The 20,423-nt window shown below is 44.7% G+C and overlaps 1 protein-coding gene across 1 annotated transcript in view; it reads right to left on the bottom strand.

The window, feature by feature from the left end:
* The window catches only part of GUCY1A2 (guanylate cyclase 1, soluble, alpha 2), a gene marked incomplete at its 5' end in the record, with an annotated part of 237,962 nt that overhangs the window by 106,578 nt on the left and 110,961 nt on the right, over window positions 1–20,423 (bottom strand). Inside the window, one exon of the mRNA XM_015426580.1 lies at window positions 19,500–19,985. Coding sequence (XP_015282066.1) covers window positions 19,500–19,985 — 486 coding nt within the window. The remainder of the gene's footprint in view (window positions 1–19,499; window positions 19,986–20,423) is intronic.

Genomic DNA, 20,423 nt, shown 5'->3' with positions numbered 1-20,423 from the left:
TTCCGTTCAGATTACACAATGTGAGAAATCCAGTCATGAGAATTACTTGGGGGAGTCTTTAGCCCATGCAAATCAGCTGTTACACAACCAATTAAACTCACAGAAACTAAAAACTTCATTCTAATTTACCCACATACTCTTTTATAGCCATTTGCACTCAATTACGCTTCATATTCTCAAGCACAGTCAGTTCTAATTATATTCTCTGACACACTTAGTTATAGTTATACTAGCAATAATACTCAGTTATATGCCTAGAAAAACATATTAATACTCATACTCAATCATACAAATAGAAACTCATACCCACTTTTCTGTTATAAAAGCAGAACGGAGCTCAGACTTCAGCTGCATTTTTTTTGTTTTTTTGTTTTTGTTTTGTGTTTTTAATGGGCTGCGTGCTGCTACGGATATTTTTAAAGCAACTGTGTACCTTAAGCTTGTCAGGTATCCACTTAAGATAAATGTGCACCAAAACCCATAAAGCAGGAATATGACAAAAGTACATCTGTAAACATTCGTATTATAGCTTTATGTTCACCGGGAAGCAGGTTTTTGACTGCAGCTCCTTGTCAGGCATAGTTCTAAAGTATATCAAATGGCTCTTAATGCCTTTGGTGACTTAGTAACAGGAGGATCCAACTCCGTTTCATGGTTTTGTGGCAGTGAGGCTGAACTCCAAGCAGCCCATTCAGATGGAGTATTTCCCCTACATGGGCTACAGAATCGGGGGAGGCTGAGCCCACTGAAACAGATACAGAAGGCAGCAGACAGCAGATTCAGAGGATGTTTTATCCAGGGAAGTTGAACATGGGGCACACAGGAAGCAAGCCTAAGGCCCCTGCCACACGGCAGGGGATAAGTCGCTCAAAGCGCGGCTTTTAAAAGTTGAGACGCCAAAGTTGAGACGCCACGGCGGGATCCCACGATCCCCTGGGCCGCGGCGCCTTTTCTCCCCGGCACGATCAGATGCCGGGGAGAAAACACAGTTCAGACGGGAAGCCTGGCGAACTGCGCATGTCGGAGCATGCGCAGTTCAGCTAGGAGCCGGGGATGAGCCGGCGCAAAGACACGCCGGCGATCTGACAGCCCGGCTTGCGCCGCTTCAAGCAGAAGAACCACCCAGGTAGGTGGTTCTTCATAGTGCGGGTTTTCGGGCGGAAAGGACAGATCGGGGACAGGCAGGCAACGCTTCCCAGATGTCGCCGTGGGATCGCGCCCGTTTGCTCCGCCCCCGATCCGTCCCGCTCCCGGCCCAAAACCCCTAGTGTGAACAGGACCTAAGTAGGCCTAATCTGATATTAAAGGTTTCCCTTGCTCAAAAGCTAGTCGAATCCGACTCTAGGGGGCGGTGCTCATCTCCATTTCCAAGCTGAAGAGCCAGCGCTGTCTAAAGGCTTCTCTGTGGTCATGTGACCAGCATGACTAAACGCCACAGTGCACGGAACACTGTTACCTTCCCACCGAAGCGGTACCTATTTACCTTCTTGCAATTTCTTGCTTTCAAACTGCTGGGTTGGCAGGAGCTGGGGCCAGAGACGGGAGCTCGCTCTGTCACGTGGCACTCGGGTCTCGAACTGCTGAGCTACAGACCTCCTGGTCTGCAACTTCAGCATCTTAAACTCTGATCCACCACGGCCCCTACTTTATTTAATGAGGCTTACTCCCAGAAAACTGTCTTTAGCAGTCTTTCCCAATTAATCAGGAGGAGGAGGAGAAGGAGATTGGATTTATTCCCCACCCTTCACTTGGAGTCTCAGAGCGGCTTACGAACTCCTTTTCCTTCCCCCCCCCCATGACAGATACCCTGTGAGGTAGGTGGGGCTGAGAGAGCTCTTTCCAGAACTATCCTTGAGAGAACAGCTCTGACAGAACTATGGCTTACCCAAGGTCATCCAGCAGATGCAAGTGGAGGAGTGGGGAAACAAACCCGGTTCTCCCAGATTAGAGTCTGCACACTTAACCACTACACAAAACCAGATTAGAGTCTGCACACTTAACCACTACACAAAACCAAGAGCACTGAGATCCGAGTCACAGGATCGTTTGGTCCCCCCCCGGCCCTAGGGATGCCAAATTAACATCGACTAGAACTAGGGCGTTCTCCTTGGTAGCTCCAATATTATGGAACCAGCTCCCCCATGAGATCCGTGCCCTCCGGGATCTCTGCCAGTTCCGGAAAGCGGTGAAGACGGAGTTATTCCACCAAGCATTTAACAACCAAGACTAAGCATGGAAGCACTTTATGGCTGCCGCCGTGAAAATGTTGTACTGTATGTAAAATTCAATTTTAATGCATTGTATAGATTGTTTTAGTGATATTGTTTGCTGGTTTTATTGTTGTAAGCCGCCCTGAGCCGCTTCGGCGGGAGGGCGGGATAAAAATCAAACAAACAAATAAATAAATAAATAAAATTAATCAGTTTAAGATTAACAGTCTGAAACCCATTCAATGAGCCAGTTTGGTGTAGTGGTTAAGTGTGCGGACTCTAATCTGGGAGAACCGGGTTTGATTCCCAACTCCTCCACTTGCACCTGGCTGGATGACCTTGGGCAAGCCGTAGCTGTGATATGAGCTGTTCTTGAAAAAAGAGCAGTTTCTGTCAAGAGCTCTCTCAGCCCCACCCACCTCACAGGGTGTCTGTTGTGGGGAGGGGAAGGGAAAGGAAAGGAAAGGAGTTTCTAAGCCGCTCAGAGACTCCCTTGGGTAGTGAAGGGCGGGGTATAAATCCAATCTCTTCTTCTCTTATTCTTCAATTTATTATTCATATATAATACATAGGGTTGCCAAGCTCCAGGTGGTGGATGGAGATCTCCTAGTATAATAACTGATCTCCAGGTGACAGTTTGCCTGGATAAAATGGTAAAGTTGGAAGGTGGATTCTATGGCATTATATCCCATTGAAGCCCCTCCCGTCTCCAAGCCCTGCCCTCTTTATGCTCCACCCCCAAAATCTCCAGGTATTTCCCAACCTGCAGCTGGCAACCCTTCTAATGGAACATATTGTATAGGAAAAAAATATATATTTTTCAGTGAAAGTATATAAAAAAGGGCAGGTGGTAGAAACCACTTTAGAAGAGATGGTCTCCCTTCTCTCACACAAAGGAAGAATGGCTTTTTGTACATACTATCACCGGGAATGCTTGATAAACCTTCTGTTCAAATTGAAATTTAATCACAAAGATCAGTCAGAATCCTCAAATACTCAAAAAACACAGTTCATTTATTGACTTAACAACCTCTGAAATTGCCTGCTATTAAACTGTCAACACATTCACACAGAGCTTTCCTTGTCCCTTGCCCACTATCTTTGTACATGTGCAATGTCACAATGCTGTCCTCCCCCCCCCAATTGACCTAAACACTTGATGGGGGGGAGGATTACTTCACAAAATAAAAAAAAAATGTTTTCATTAACTGGCTCAATCTTGCCAGGGGGTGGTGGTGGGGAGAATGGCGTGACTTTTCTCTCTAATATTCCAACTTTGCTTGAATCTCTCTCAAAAAAAATTATGCATTCTTGCAGTGGCACCAGGGAACTATAGTTCTTCCCTATAAAATTCTGACAACGCAACAGCACACGGATTATGGCCAATTGATGAATGGTGCCAACTGATCAGGTACAAAACCACACAGGCCAGATCACAATGATCCAGAGGCACAAATAATCCAGGCAAATTGCTAGAGCATATCAGATATGGTTACATGGTCAGCTGCCATGCTGAATGCAGTTGCCAGACATAAACTGCTCAAAATATTGCTCAATTTCAATTGTTCAAGCACATGTTAAGGTACTCAGAGGAAGTGTTTAACTGTATACTGAATGGGCAGGCACTAGAAACAAGGTCACTTGGATTTCTGAACTCCCCTCCCCCCAAAAAGTTTGAAGTATCTGCGTAAAAACACAGAAGTGTATCACCTACAATCAAAGTGTACTTTTCACTCAGAACTTGTTTTCACTTGCATGCGATTTCATGCGGATGAAATCAATTAATTAATTGGGAAAAACTCATTTGATCCTTCTCAGGAGTCAGACATGGGGGTCATTTGCTCTAACATTAATTTCCTCAGGCAACTGCGCCAACATTAGAGGTTTTCTTGAAGAGGTATTATCAAGGGCTGAGATTTCTTTTATCATGTATCAGCCCTAGATGCAGGGATATGTCTGATTTCTGGTACACTGTGATTATAGGCAGAGATGTGGGGTGGGGTGGCACAGAAGTGATACAGGTAGCTCTAGGAATTGCCAGAAACTCTATGGCAAAACCATAGAGTTTCTGGTGATTCTTAGAGATACTCTATGTCACTTCCATTTACTTTCTCACTGGAAGGTGACAGAGCGCCACATATAACACTGATTTTTTAAAAAAGGAATTCTCCTACTGCCGCTTGCAGCAGTGAAAGGTACCAGGAGCATGTGTGGGGGGATCTCCCACAAGGGAAATGGGACTCCCAGAGGCAACATGAATTCTATCTTCTCTTTCTGGGGGTTTTCTACTCCCGAGCCCCTAAAACGATTATCTCATTGAAAGTTCGTTGAGAGTTTTGCTCATTAGTTTTATATTCCCACCACCCTTTGTCTTGCACTTGGATATGAGATGACTTCCTGACACAAGCGTCAGCCATTCAGCATGGTATACAAACATACTCTGAAGAGGCTTTCTGGTCTGCAAATCTGTCTTTTTTTCTCAAAGAGAATAAAAAAGATTCCTTCTCAGCCCAAACCTGAGCAGAAGATTATGCTCGAGTTGCAGTGATCATGCTTCCAAAACAAGCTCAGTTGAAATGAATTCTGGAGAAACGACTGAGGGGGGGAAACCCACAAGTATGAAACAGTAGCTAACCTCCAACTCAGTACATGCTAGGAAGTAAGAAGATATATTCAACCTGACCCTCAATTTCCTTTCCTATTACATTTCTGAATTAAATTTCCCTTAGTCCTGCATTTCTTGCTGTTTCCGTCCCTGTCCTAGCCTCAACCTACATCTTCAGGTACTGTAACAATGCTACGTTCGCTTGTAAGTCTCCTCTTGAAAACGAGCGCTGTGAGGAGCTCCCAGCTGGCAGAAAGCCATTCCCAAAGGAATGGAAAGAGATTCCAAGAGGTAATCTGTCCATCTGCTCAACGTGTGTTCTTCTAAAGCCTGCCCTTTCCAACAAATCCCAGTTTTTTCCCCAAGAGCCTAATTACACAGAAATTGCTCTCACCAGACTTCAGGGCATTTTATTTTTTAAAAATGAAAAATTTAATGATGCTTCATGTTGGCAAACCCAGGAAGGTTCTTATTCTGACTTGGTTCTACAGTTTCTACTTAGCAGTCAGGGTAGAAAGCCCCTGAGTATCCAGGATAAAGGGAAATTCTGACGAGAACAATGTAGTGAGCCTCAGACAGCTATTTTCAAGGGAATGGAGAGAAGCAATCACATCTTGCCCTGTGCTCTCTCTCCCTGATAGTAAAATGACATTTTGTCACTTCGCCCAACTAGAAATTTTATACATACATACATACACACATTTTTTAAAAAAGGTAAAGGTTCCCTTGCTCGAAAGCCAGTCGAGTCCGACTCTAGTGTTGCGGTGCTCATCTCCGTTTCAAAGCCGAAAAGCCAGCACTGTCCGAAGACATTTCCGTGGTCATGTGGCCGGCATGACTAAACACCAAGGTACGCGGAACGCTGTTACCTTTCCACTGAAGTGGTACCTATTTATCTACTTGCAATTTCTTGCTTTCAAACTGCTAGGTTGGCAGGAGCTGGAATTAGAGACGGGAGCTCACTCCGTCGTGTGGCAACTCGGGTCTCGAACTGCTGAACTAATGACCTTCCACAGCCTGCAATTCAGCATCTTAACCACTTGAGCCACCGCAGCTCCTACATACACACATTTGTGTGTGTGTGTGTGTGTATATATATATATACATATATATATACACACACCTGCAAGCAATTTGCATCAAAATGAACAAGAGCCTGCTGTGCAATCTTAAACATATTTGCTCAGAAATAATTTTAATGGAACGTTCTGGAACTACATGTTATGTGGGAGATCCAATCTCCTGACATTTTCAGTGCTGTAAAGCAGCTGTGGGGAGGGATGGGTGTTCAACCCTTCCCCATGCAATTTTCTGATGGGATGCAAGGATGTGGAAAACTCTTTTCAGCCATAGAATGGGGGAGTTGTGTATCAGCATTTCCCCATGTGATTGTTCTAGTATTAGGACAATTTCTTTCAGGAAAACAACCAAGCGGAAAGGGTTAACACCCACAGTCCCAGACCAAACCAAATTTTTGACACAGCCCTGTGATTGCTTTTGAACATTATAATAATACACCTGGAGATTTGATCACAGATCTCTGACATTACACGTAGTTCATTCCTTCCATCCAAGTGTACAGATAATGGCAGACTTGGGCTAGAATCCTCTACAAAGGCTGCAATTCTAAGAACACTTTCTAGGAATAAGCCCCACTGAATAAAATGGGACCTAATTCTGAGTAGATGTGTTTAGGATTGTTCCCACACTCACAGAAGTATTAGTCCAACTGAAATCAGTGGGTTTTGGAATTAGCACGCACAGGAATGGGTGGAGTGACACAACAGGAACATGAATTTCATGTCCCTGTTGTATGTAAAGAGAGCCAGTTTGGTGTAGTGGTTAAGTGCATGGACTCTAATCTGGGACAACCGGGTTTGATTCCCCACTCCTCCACTTGCACCTGCTGGATGACTTTGGCCAAGCCATAGTTCTGGCACAGCTGTTCTTGAAAAATAACCCTGTGAGGAGTGACTTGTCATCCAGTGACAATGTGGCTGACCAAGGGTTTGAACAGGGGTTTCTCTAGAGCAAAATTTTAGCTGGAAAATTTGCAGTTTGGACTGGGTAATTTTTTTTGTCCTGACCTGGATAGCCCAAGCTACCTGCTTTTAGAAGCTAAGCAAAGTCAGCCCTAGTCAGTATTTGGATGGGAGACCACCAAGAAATACCAGGGTCATGACACCGAGGCAGGTGCCGAAAAACCATCTCTGAACATCTTTTTACCTTGAAAACACTATGGGGCCACCATAAATCAGCTATGACTTGTCAGCAAAAAAAAAAAATCACCAAAAAAGGTTAGATGGGGCAAATATTTGTGTTTTCAAAAGCCACTCTTTCTCTTGGCTTTGTCTGCTTTTGCACTGATTTTTTTGCCCTTCACTGATGCTTCTTATTCCTGGACTAATCATATGTTCCCACCTAATCATGTGTCATGCAGAGAACAGGATGATACTCCTCCCAATCAAATTGGACTATGGGATGACACCAGCCAGGGCAATTTAAATGAATAAATGAACAGTTTTGCAAGGAGCGCCAGTGAAAAAAATGCTCAAAAGAGGATGTGATTTTTCAGCCCTGCACAAAATATTTAAACACACACACACACAATTTGCAAGCGGTTTCAGCTCTCACGTGAAGCTGTGTTATCCTCCAGTACAGTTCTATGGAACTGGAGTTATAAGTTTAAGGTTCTCTAACAGCAACGGCTTAAGCATATAATGCTCCCCTTGTCTACACAGGCATTAATGCTGTGCTTCTTAATTTTTTTTTAATAGTGTGGATTGTGGCTCATAAATGGTTTTCCCTCCCCTTTGCTATCACACAAACCATCTCCTTTGTGATCATCTAATATCTCTATAGCAACCACACCAATTACTTGCATAGGAAAGTAACATCAGGGAAGTATATTTTTAGATGCCTTTTAATGTGTAATTTACCAGCAGGAAACTAAAAGGCGAACCACCTCCATGCCAGCGAGTTCTTCAAGACCTACAAACCAGAATCTGAACACGTCTGCCCATTTAGTCTTTGTTTCAGACACACATGTACACACAAACATCCCACTTAACACAATTTTGTTTTCAGAGACTCACTTTTCTTTGACACTGTATGCAAATATCATCACTGGACTCCAGCCCATCCGTTATTTGAAACGCTGACTGAAAAGCACACTGGTGTCCAAAACGCTGCTCATAAACCAAACTGGATGTTCTACAGAATTATCTATTGGCTTTACAGGAAAGTTTTGCGGGTAAGGCTTATTTATTCAAGCTCATAGTCTCACTTGCCAGTTTTTCATGACTTTATTGACCCAGTGACCTAAATAGATAATCAGGGCTGTTCATTTGTACCATTTGAATTGTAAAAGTGTCAGACAACGAAGATAAGCAAGAGGCAGTCCTCACTGTCTGACGAAGGGAGCTTTGACTCTCAAATGCTTATGCCCTGGAAATCTTGTTGGTCTCTAAGGTGCTTTTGGATTTGAATCTACCAGTTCTACTGCAGGTCAACATGGCTGTCCCTGTCCTCCCCCCCCCCACTTTCTAAGCAGCTCCCATGTTGTTGGGGGGGGATTTGTTGGACGAAAAAGCTTCTTTACTCTTATCGATGGCTAGTTCACATTCACCTATACAAATGTGGAGCTCTTCGTTAACAGTTTCAATTTATTTATTCAGATATTTATACCCGGTTTTCTCCCCAGTGGGGGCCCAAAGTGGCCACCCCCTGAAACTAAGCAGTTCTAAGGCTCCCAGAGTCCAAGCTTTTTTTTGTTGGTTCCTCATGAGGCTAGTTAACACGGGCACCAGGAAGAGTGTGTGATCCACTGCTTACCTCCATGCATCTATTTCTGTATATTCACACCATCAAATTTGTGCATATTCACACAAACAACCTGTCTTTTTGTGCAACATACTGATGGCGCAGGTTGTGCACAGAGGTGTGTGGATATACAGAGAGGTATATGATGGCAGAACACATTCTTTTTTTTATATTTAAATTTTTATTGGCAATAATAGTTTCAAAATACAACAGTTAGATAAGACAGTTTATAAACAGTGTTGAGAAAGAACTTTTTTCGACATTTATGACATCATTAACACGTAGACTAACTTAACAGCTTCGAAGTTAGCTGGAATACTAAGATTTGTAAGCTATTAAAAAATAGAAACTTAACATTAAAGAACAATTTCTGTGCTAAAACACTCGTGAATGAACCTTACAGACAATACTGGTGCTTTTCCTATATTGCTTTGTAAATCATGTGGGATGTGTCTAAGTATTATGCTAAAGTGTGGTACCATCTTTTGTTATGAGTTGAGCTATGTCCTTAAAGAATGTCAATCTTATATCCATTCATTATACTTCTTCCATGTTTGGGGTAGGTATTCTTCATTTGCTAAAAATTCCAGGATCGGAAACCATTTCGCATTAAAGTGGGAGCCAGAGGAAGGCTTGGCTTTGGTAGTGTATTTGTCAGTAATGCTTTCCATTATATACTGGTCCCATAGCTTTCGAAACCATGTCTGCGTATCAGCTGCTTTGTCATTTTTCCAATGTGAGGCAATAGATGTTCTTGCTGCGTAAAGCATTGTTGCAAGTGTGCTCTTATAATGATGTCGTTCTATATTTTGGGGGCAGACTTCTAGTAATAACTGCTCCGGATTCAGGGCTACATCGATGCCTAGTATGGATTTGATATGTTGTAAGACTTCAAGCCAAAATTGCCGTGTTTTTTTACATTGCCACCAGCTGTGGGGAAATGAACCTTCCTGACTGCGACCCTTCCAACAGAGAGGTGAGTATTTTGTTGACATACGTGATAGGTTTAGAGGGGTAAGGTACCATCTTGTGATTTTTAGTTTTTGTAGTTCTATCGGCAAAGATCTTGGAATGTGTCTTGGGGGAGACCAAATTTTAGCCCATGTTTCATCATCAAGTTGTAAAGTGCAATCTTTTTGCCACACCTTCTGGTAGGATAATAATTTGGCACTATTTTCTTTCAGTAATGTTTTATAGATTGCTGAGATCATACCTCTGTTTCTCATTGAACAGTTGAATGATGACTTCCAAGTCTGTGTGCAGCTAAATGAATATAGAGGTAATTTTTTTCTGATGAATTACATGTTGAATTTGCAAATATAGGAACCAGGGTATGGGAGCATTTAGAGTGTTTTCAAGGTCATGTTTTGGTAAGATTCCTCTGGTATTAACGATGCCATAATATCTGGATAGCTTAGCTTTTTTCCAGTTACAAGTATTGATTGGGTGAACTGTCTCTGTGAACCAGGGATGGGAGGTGAATGTGGCATATCTAGAAGTTTCAGGGAGGAGTTTTTTACTGATCATTCTCCAACTATTTATCAATGGACAAAGAAAGAAATTCTCTCTTGCTCTGGATGTAGAGAGGTAAGCATTGTCCCAAATCAAAGTGTCTAAGGAAGAAGAAGCTGGTCTGAGCATATTTGTGTCCATTCTGGTGGAGGCTAAGAGAATTGGATTCGCTTCTGGAAGTTCTGTGGGTTGAAATAGGGGGGCCAAAAGGAAACTTAACACTGGGAGTTTGTTATCGCCCACCAGATCAAAAGATAGAGGAGGATTATAAAATGATGAATGAATTAAAGATAGCAGCTAGACAAAAACACTGTGTCATAATAGGTGATTTTAACTACCCACACATTGATTGGGTCAATATGTGTTCTAGTCGAGAGAAAGAGATTGAGTTTCTAGACACTCTAAATGACTGTGCTATGGAGCAGATGGTCACAGAAGACTACCAGGGGAGAGGTGATCCTTGATTTGGTCCTAAGTAACACTCAAGACCTGGTGAGAGATGTAAAAGTAATTGCACCGCTTGGGAACAGTGATCATAATGTTGTTGAGTTCAACATTTGTATAAATAGGGAATTGGCCAAAAAGACTCACACAACCACTTTTAACTTTAAAAGGGGTAATTTTAATGATATGAGGGGACATGTGGGGATGAAACTGAAGGGAAAAGTAGAAAGGGTCAAAACCATTGGGGAAGCTTGGAAACTATTTAAAACTACAATTCTAGAAGCTCAAAAAATATATATTCCGCAGGTTAGGAAAGGCACAAACAGGTATAGGAAAAAGCCTGCATGGTTAACAAACAAAGTAATGGAAGCTGTAAAAGGTAAAAAGGATTCCTTTAAGCGGTGGAAAGCTAGTCACAGTGAGGCTGATAAAATGGAACACAGGCTATGGCAAATAAAATGCAAGTCTGTGGTCAGGCAGGCAAAAAGGGAATATGAGGAGCATATAGCAAAAAACGTAAAAACCAACAATAAAACTTTCTTCAAATACATTAGGAACAGGAAACCAGTCAGGGAGGCAGTGGGGTCCTTGGATGACCAAGGGGTAAAAGGAGTACTGAAGGATGATAGGGGAATGGCTGAGAAGCTAAATGCATTTTTTGCCTCCGTCTTCACTGTGGAAGATGAGAAATGCTTGCCCACTCCAGAACCGCTCAGTTCGGGAGGGGTGTTGAAAGACCTGAGTCAGATTAAGGTAACAAGAGAGGAGGTTCTAAAACTGATAGACAACTTAAAAACTGTCTCTGGGATGGACACTCTCCTCCCCCCATAAGCATGTGGGAGAGAACTACTGTCTGCACTGTTGCGGATGGGCGTGTCCCAAAATGGCCCCATCCTCTCTTCAACCACCAGATGAATGCAGGGCCAACCCCCTCCACCGTGGCCTAGGAGCCACCCACACAGTAGTAGTTTGCAGGGCAGGGCCAACCTTCCTGCCCTGCCCAGGCCTAGGATTCACCCACACGGTAGGAGGCTTAGTCCCCGGGCCCACCCTCCCTCCACAGATGGACATGGCTGCAGGACAGGGCAACCCTCCCACCCTGCACAAGGCCCAGGAGAGGAGCCGCCCTCTGTTTGGCCACTTTACCAGTGTGGAGATGGAGCCGTGGAATGCAGGCAGGCCTTATCAGGCTCCCATTTAGAGGAGGAGACATCAAATGCAGAAGTTAGCAATGCCTCTCCATGACATCCCTGGTCTAAACTGAGTCCATTACGGACAACCAATGCATGGTGTCCCTCAATGACTGATGACTCCAGTCAGGTGCTGATAAGGGTGGACATGTGAAACAATGCACTGCAATCACCTAGCAGGGTGAGTTATAGGATGGCTCAAAGCCCAGCCCACCAAGTGCAACAACGAGACAGGAAGGAATTGTCCTGCGCCGGCAGACTGCAGTCATCTTGCCAGCAGGGCAAGTGAGGGGGGGTGTCATACAAGCCAACAAGGAGAGAAAAGAAGGACTGGCTGGTCAGTCATGTTAAACTTCTATCCCAGGCTCCAGCTTGTGGATGCAATGGGAGGAAAACGCTCATTGGTGACTGCAGCAAATCCCTCGAGTCCTGGTGGAAAAGGTCAGTCAACCAGTAATCACCTTGACAATGTCGTGAGGGAAGGGTGATGACTGTCTAGCCCCACCCAACACAAACAAAACAACAGCTTCCAGCCTGCTCCTAAACAAGGCCCTTGCCTCCGTCTGGTCCAGCAAGCAGCACCTACATAGCCGTGTGAGAGAGAGCTGATCCTGCACTGAGCAGGGGGCTGGACTAGATGGCCTGTATGGCCCCTTCCAACTCTGTGATTCTGTGATACGGGATGGCTGCAGCCATTGTGCCAGTGGGGAGTGTGAAAGGGGTTGGCCAGGGTCCAGGAAATGAAGGGAAGCCCCTCTCAGATGAGAAGGGGAACCGAACTCCAAAGCAAGCACTGGGTGTTGACGTGCTGCCTTGAAAAACCCAGGCCATCGCAGGCAAAGAGGATGCCACAGTGCCCCACACCTGTTGCCGTAATGGCTTCTGCCACTACAGAAGATCTCTGACATGCACCGCCTGTCCTTGCCAGAAGAACAACAGTGTGGGCTTGGTAATCCCCTCGCCCACAAACGGCGGCGGTGGCTGGTGGCCGGAAGTCACAAAGTGAGGTGGCTCAGAGTCAGGGACCAAAGGGAGTGAAGAGACAAAGAGGGAGACAGAAAGAAGAGGAGGAGGAGGAGGAAGAGGAGGAGAATTGGTGTTATACTCCACTCTTCACTACCTGAAGGACTCTTGGAGCGGCTTACAATCTCCTTCCCTTCCTCTCCTGTGAGGTAGGTGGGGCTGAGAGATTTCTGAGAAAACTGCTTTTGAGAGAACAACTCTGAGAGAACTGTGACTGACCCAAGGTCAACCAGCTGGCTTCAGGTGGAGGAGTGGGAATAAAACCTGGTTCTCCATATTAGAGTCTGCTGCTCTTTACCACTAAACCAAGCTGGGAGGCAGGCTAGCAAACACAGATCACTCCCCAAGGAGAAGCAGGTCAGTGTGTGTGTGTGTGTGTGTGTGTGTGTGAGAGAGAGATCTGGGACTAAAGGAAAGTCAACCTAGTAACTCTGGAACAATATTCATTTGTATATTTGATTTTTAAACTGCCCTCCCCCATACATGGGGCTCAGAATGGTGTACAACGTCAAAGAGATACAGTCACATTTAACACAAGTTTAAAAACAGTAAAACAAATACAGTAAACCATTCCCAATGGCGCCTTAATTAAGTCAGATTTATCCTAACCCCCAAAGGGGTCAGAGGGAAAGGGAAAGGTGGCGCCATTGCTGTCCTCAGCCATAAGCCTGGCGGGACAGGTCCCTCAAGGCAAGGTGGATGCTGGGAGGCAAGCTGGCAAACCCCCCAAGGAGAAGCAAATCAGTAGGAGGGTTTCAAATGGAGAGCAGTGGGCAGTGAAGACAAACACAGATCACCCCAAAACAAAAAGCAGCCCTGTGTGTGTGTGTGGGGGGGATAAAATGGCAGAGAACTAAGTAGAAGCCCCCCCTAAAAATACCCAAAGAGCAATCTGCCATCTTACTGTAACCCAAAGTTTGTGTGGGGGCGGGGGTTGAAATAAAATGAAAAGAAAAAGGAAGGGAAACCACCAAGGAAGCAGACAGCAGGAAATATCCACTAAACAAATATGCCACGTGAAAGAGGAATTCAGTTCCAATTTTCCCACCCTTTGCAGCAAACAAACAAACAAAAAATGAACTGCGACACAGAGGAACCCAGGGCAAAGCAAAGCACCCTGTCTCCTGACTAAGCTAGCTAAGCAATCCCCCCCCATCACGCCCAGCAACAAAGCTCTTTCGTGATTACACCCTCTCCATCCAAAACTACAATGCCAACAAAGGGAATGTGCCCAGCAACAAAGCCCTTTCGTGATTGCATCCTCTCCATCCAAAACCACAATGCCAACAAAGGGAATGCACGCTCGTCCTACACTTATATAGATCGAAGTCCCATCACGACAAATGGGAACTCTGTTATTGGCAGGCAGCAGTGCCTGTCAAACTTTGGAGAGTTCCTATTGGTGTTTCCAAGGCTGAAAAACACCACCCCCACTTAGGGTTGCCAGGTCTGGGTTGGAAAATACCTGGAGACTTTGGGGGTGGATCCAGGAGAGGCTGCGGTTTGGGGAGAGGAGGGGCTTCAGCATGGTACAATACCATAGAGTCCACCCTTCAAAGCAGCCATTTTCTCCAGGGGAGCTGATCTCTGTTAGCTGGGGATCAGTTGTAAAAGCGGGAGATCTCCAGGCCCCACCTGGAGGCTGGCAACCCTACCCCCACTATTGTGTAGCATTTTTGTGCTAGAGTTTCTGTGTGGCTTTCATTTTCCGAGCTGCCCCAAGCCGTGCCCAAAAGCTTGGAGATTTCTTCTGAGACAATGTGCATGCTGAATGTTGCCTCCCGAGCCCCGATCCAGCCAGAATTCATCACAAACTATGGCTCATCACACCGTTTATGCCCATTCCTAGCAATTAAGCCTCACTGCAGAGTTAGGATGAAAAATTCTTGTGATTTTTAAAAAATTTGGTGCCCAAATTATGTTCCTTGGTGGGGAGGCTAGAAAAATGTATGTCTTAAGGTCCGGGAGAAGAAGAATTTATTTATTTATTTATTTATTTGGATTTTTACCCCACCCTCCCCGCAAAACAGGCTCAGAGCGGCTTACAAGGGACAAAGCCCATATAAAACAGGATAAAAGCAATAAAAACATTAATAACAATTAATCACAATTAAGCAGAAGAAAAAGAAGAAGAAGAAGAGATTGGATTTATACCCCGTCTTTCATGGCCCAAGGGAATCTCAGAGCGGCTTACAAACTCCTTTCCCTTCCCCTCCCCACAACAGACACCCTGTGAGGTAGGTGGGGCTGAGAGAGCTCTGACAGAAACTGCCCTTTTTCATGGACAGCTCTTATCAGAACTATGCCTTGCCCAAGGTCATCCAGCAGGTGCAAGTGGAGGAGTGGGGAATCTAACACGGTTCTCCCAGATTAGAGTCCGCGCACTTAACCACTGCACCAAACTGGCTCTCCAAACTGGATTTTCCCTACTGTCCTGCTGGAATAGACACTGGAAGTCAGTATTTTATTCTTTTAAAAATCATATGTATTTTCATTCTGTACTTTCTCTAAAGACTTCAGGCACTTTTACCTAATGTTGGGTTTTTATTTTTAATCTGTAAGCCACCTTGGGCAGGTCCCTTTTGAGGCTGCATAAAATATTTCTAAATACATAAAAATAAATATACGTTCCTTCCCTCTCCTACTTTACCCTTACAACCACTTTCTGAGGTAAATTAAGCTGAATATATATATTTCCATTGTACTCATCCAACAGACTGATGTAATATATATCTACCTGTAACATTTTCATCTTGCCTTTCTGACAAAAATCTCAGGGCAGCACACATACTTATTCTATCCCATTTTTTTCCTCTCAGCAATTCTGAGGAACGTAAGGCTGGGAGAGAGTGTCTTGCTCAAGCACAAATCTGAACCCAGTTCTCCCTGGTCCTATTCCAACACACTATATACCACACTGGCTCTAAAAGGAAAACAAAGCAAAAACTCTGTTATTTACCCCTGGCACTTTGTTTAGTATAATAACCCTCAACTGCAGCTGTTTAACATGCCCAGTAGTGTTCTTATCTGCTGCATTACAGCTCCGTACTGGACTCCAACCATTTAAGCCTAATGTTTTATCAGCTGTTTTTATTCACTGATTTGAAGGGGGGGGGTTGTTTGTTTTTTAATCTAATGTTCCAACAGTTCTATGTTGGTCATTTTGTCTTATTTCATGTTGTCTTACAATGTCGCCATTGCTTTAATCGTTTTACCTCACAAGCTGCTTTGACGACTGTTGCTGGAAAGCATGGCCTAAAAGTACCACATAACAAACAAACAAAGTGGCTCCCCCCAAAAAAAAATGTAACATGACCAATACGCCCCCTATAGCTCCTCTCAATCCAAATCCCCGAGTTTCTTTTATCTGTGCCTGCAAGAGACTGGCGGTTATATGGGAAAGTGCCACACAGTTCTCTGAAGTTCTCAGTGTTCAGCCAGCCCTGCAGGCTTAAAGCTGCCAAAGGGGCATGTTCACTTCATGCTTATGGTCGGTCTCGTCAGGCAGCTTTTAAAAAAAAAATGCTCCTGAGGAGAAAAGATACATGAAAACAAAAAAGCTGAAGGCAGCTCTGCAGCACAAAGATTTGTTGCACTCCAGTGCTTGCTGTGTACCATACAGAGAAGCCTCATGAAAAGGCCCAAGTTCGTGCCAAATCAGCCCAAGAGCAGCCTCGATGCAAAGCTGCAAAGAGATCTCATCTAGGAGATGCTATGGCATACTTCCTGTTGCTCTAGAGGCCAGATTCCTGTTTCAATTTAGCTTCTTCTATCTGTGAATGGAACTCCCGGGCTTTTATCTTTGCATCATTTTCTATTTCTTCATACCCAAACTTTCCCATAAAATGTACACATTTTTTCCAGTGTTGTTTGTGCCTCAATTGTGCATAAAAGGTATCAAAGAATAAAAGGAGGAAAATGAGCAGAACAAAAAGCCTGACAATGACAAAAAAAAGAAAAGAAAGGGCCTATTTGTACATCCCAGATCTCCTCCTATAAGAGAAGAAGCACAGCGCTGACTTGCTTCCTGCTTAGAACATAAGAAGAGCCCTGCTGGATCAGACCAGTGGTCCATCTGGTCCAGCCCCCTTACAGTGGCTACACAATCCCTCTGTAGAGCCAACAACAGGACACAGGCGACTGAGGCCTTCCCCTGATGTTGCCTCCTGGAACTGGGATTCAGTGGTTGACTGCCTCTGAACGTGAAGATTGCCTTAAGGAGATCCCACCTCCAGGAATAGCTTGGGAGGAATCAGATGACTCCTGCAGAAGTGGGAGACTGGCAAAAAACACCACCACCCCTGTACCCATGAAAATCTAGGCAGGACCCAGCCACTGAGTCTTTGAATAGCATATAGTTATAATGGATCTCTGCAAACTGCTGAGAAAGGTATCAGCAAGCAACTAAAACAAGGAGTCAAAAATGAGAAAGGTATCAGCAAGCAACTAAAACAAGGAGTCAAAAATGAAAAGTGATTCTACAACTGTTACCTATGAAAAATCTATTCACCAAATTCATACTTTCCTAGGACAAAAATTTGAGATGTGGTGCTGAAGAAGGCTCCTGCGCATTCCTTGGACAGCAATGGTGACAAACAAGCAAGTATTGGAGTGCATAAAACCAGACATGTCATTGGATGGAAAAATCACAAAACTGTGTGTTAGATCACCGCTAACAAAGATCTGAAAAGTGATTTCAACAAAAGTGATCAGCTTTATTATAGGTACGAACAAGCGCTTGAAAGAAGTCATAACCAGAACAGATTAACATTGGGAGCTAGGCTCCTTTTAAACATTCCCGGGCTAATGTAGCCACGCCTATTTACACTAATCAACCAATGAGGTTGTGCAGATAATGTCCAATGAGAGTTCTTCTCTCGCAGGGAATAGTGCAGTTCTGATTGGTCACTGATGTGGAGCGACCAATAGTAAGTCAGTTCGGAGGAGCCCTTGTCTGGCTCGAAGCTTAACATGTAGAGTGAACACGGCGATTCACGTAAGCCTTTCGAATACACCATAATTCCTCCCCCCCTAAGTTAAAACAGTACAGCATTTATAAATCATACATTACCCGTTTCCACAATATATAAGCCACAGCACAGGTCAGGGTTGTGCGCGCAAACAAATGCTGCTGCAGCCTCTCATCACGAAGGCCACACACCAGTCGGTCTCTGAGTGCCTCCTCAATGTTGGTAAAATTGCACGGCTGCGCTGCCTTCCGTAGGGCCGCCACAAACTCTGCGATTGACTCGCTTGCTGCCTGGCTCCGTTTGTAGAAAACATGCCAGCAGGCAATCTCTGATGGCTGTGGGGAGAAATGGGCCTTCAGCTTTTGTGTAAGCTCCTGGAACAACACCGTCTTATTGTTGGCCGGAGCTACCAACGACCTGGCAATGTCAAAAACGTTCTTCCCGCAGGAACTCAGCAGGCTGGCTCGCTTCTTCACCTCCGCCTCGATGTCGTTGGCCTTCAAGTGGAACTCGAACTGTGCAAGGTACACATCCCAATCTTCCGTCGCGGGTTCGAATGCCTCGAACTTCTGGCTATTGGCCATCCTGGCAGGTTCGTCCACTGGTGCTCGTGGTGCTTCCGCTGGAGTGGCCATGGTGCTGTGCTTGTCCTCGTTCGTCATGGGGTTTGTTAAGCAGGGCTGCCTACCCACTCTAACATCCCATCCTCATCGCCAATTGTTAGATCGCCGCTAACAAAGATCCGGAGAGTGATTTCAACAAAAGTGATCAGCTTTATTGTAGGTACGAACAAGCGCTTGAAAGAAGTCATAACCAGAACAGATTAACATTGGGAGCTAGGCTCCTTTTAAACATTCCTGGGCTAATGTAGCCACGCCTATTTACACTAATCAACCAATGAATTTGTGTGGATAACATCCAATGGGAGTTCTTCCCTCGCAGGGAATAGTGCAGTTCTGATTGGTCGCTGATGTGGAGCGACCAATAGTAAGTCAGTTCAGAGGAGCCTTTGTCTGGCTTGAAGCTTAACCTGTAGAGTGAACACGGCGATTCATGTAAGCCTTTCGAATACACCACACTGTGACTGACTTATTTCGGCCATGTCATGCAGAAGAACTCACTAGAAAAAGCAATTATGCTTGTTGGTTAGTGGCAAAAGGAAACCGGGCCGCCAAAGAACATGGTGGCTAGACACCATAAAAGTTGACACCAGTCTGAGCATGGAATGACTCAAAGAAACAGTACAAGATTGGAAAATGTGAAGAGAGCTGGCCCACAGAATCGCCAAGAGTCGGACACAACTGAATGGCTAAAAACAACAACAGAATAAAGATTACTTCTGTTCTAATCCTATGCAAGAAAGCACTATTCAGTAAAGTTTATTGCCAAGCAAACATGTATAGGATTACATTATACGGCTCTTTGTTTAACATGAGAAATTCACAACACTGACTTCCAAGTACGGCACATCATGGACCAGTGTCACTATATTCATTCCATTCCATCTTTCTTCTAGTGCTGAGTAGAAATCTGAGCACCTTTAATCCTAGTGTAAGCACACCACAATTCTCTCCAAAACTCAATTCTATGGCACGCATTATATACCTAAGGAATCATAGTTTCCTATATAATAAACCTTTCATTTATTTTTTTACATGAATACCTTTAGTAAATTGACTTCTATAGAGTTTTTAAAGGGCCATTGGAAGATGAAGTAAGTTACCTTATAGATATCGAGGAATCCACACTGGTGGTCAAATCGTGTGTAGAGCTCATTGAGCATGCTGATCACCTGCATGGGGGTGCATTGAGCGCAGACCGCTGTGAAGCCAACAATGTCCGAGAAGAGCATGGTCACATCGTCAAACTTTCTGGCTTGAACTTGTTGCCCTTGCCACAGTTGCTGAGCCACTTCTTCTGGGAAGATGGAAATGAGGAGGTCCACCGTTTTCTTCTTCTCCTCTTCCAGAGCCTGGTGTGTTCGTTCCAACGTAGCCTTCAGTTTGTCCATTCGCTTTTTCAAGCCATCCTGAGCCTTTGCCTGCTCCCCAACGAGGATGACGTCACGGGTAGCATCGTGGATCGGTATGTCAGAAAGGTGGAGTCCTCGGCCCATCAGTTCATCCAGCTTGTCCACACAAGGGGAACCCAAAAACAAAATGGAGTTGGATTCTGGGACATGGATCATCTGTCCTTTGATTTCCATCACCTGAAAACACAGAAATTGAAACATCATGATGATATCCTAATATTGATAAGAGCCTGGATAGCCCAGGCTAGCCCGATCTTGTCAGATCTCGGAAGCTAAGCAGGGTTGTACCTGGTCATTATTTGGATGGGAGACCACCAAGGAATAACAGAGTTGCTATGCAGAGGCAGGCAATGGCATACCACCTCTGAATGTCTCTTGCCTTGAATGTCTGAATGTCTCTTGCCTTATGTGGTCAACATAGGGCTGCCAAATCCCCCCGGGGGGCGGAATTCCCCCTGCTTTGGAGCCCCAATTTCCACCCCCGCGGAATCGGGGCCCGGGGGAAACCCCACTCCCGCATGTACGTCACTTCCCTGTGACATCATCACGCTGGGGCGGGGCACAGCCATTTGAGGGGAAAATTCTATGTTTTCCCCTCAAATGGCTGTGCCCCGC

The sequence above is a fragment of the Gekko japonicus genome, unplaced genomic scaffold, assembly GCF_001447785.1.
Source record: "Gekko japonicus isolate JY-2015 unplaced genomic scaffold, Gekko_japonicus_V1.1 scaffold1525, whole genome shotgun sequence".
Taxonomy (NCBI): domain Eukaryota; kingdom Metazoa; phylum Chordata; class Lepidosauria; order Squamata; family Gekkonidae; genus Gekko; species Gekko japonicus.
This window is presented reverse-complemented; position numbering and strand designations above follow the sequence as displayed.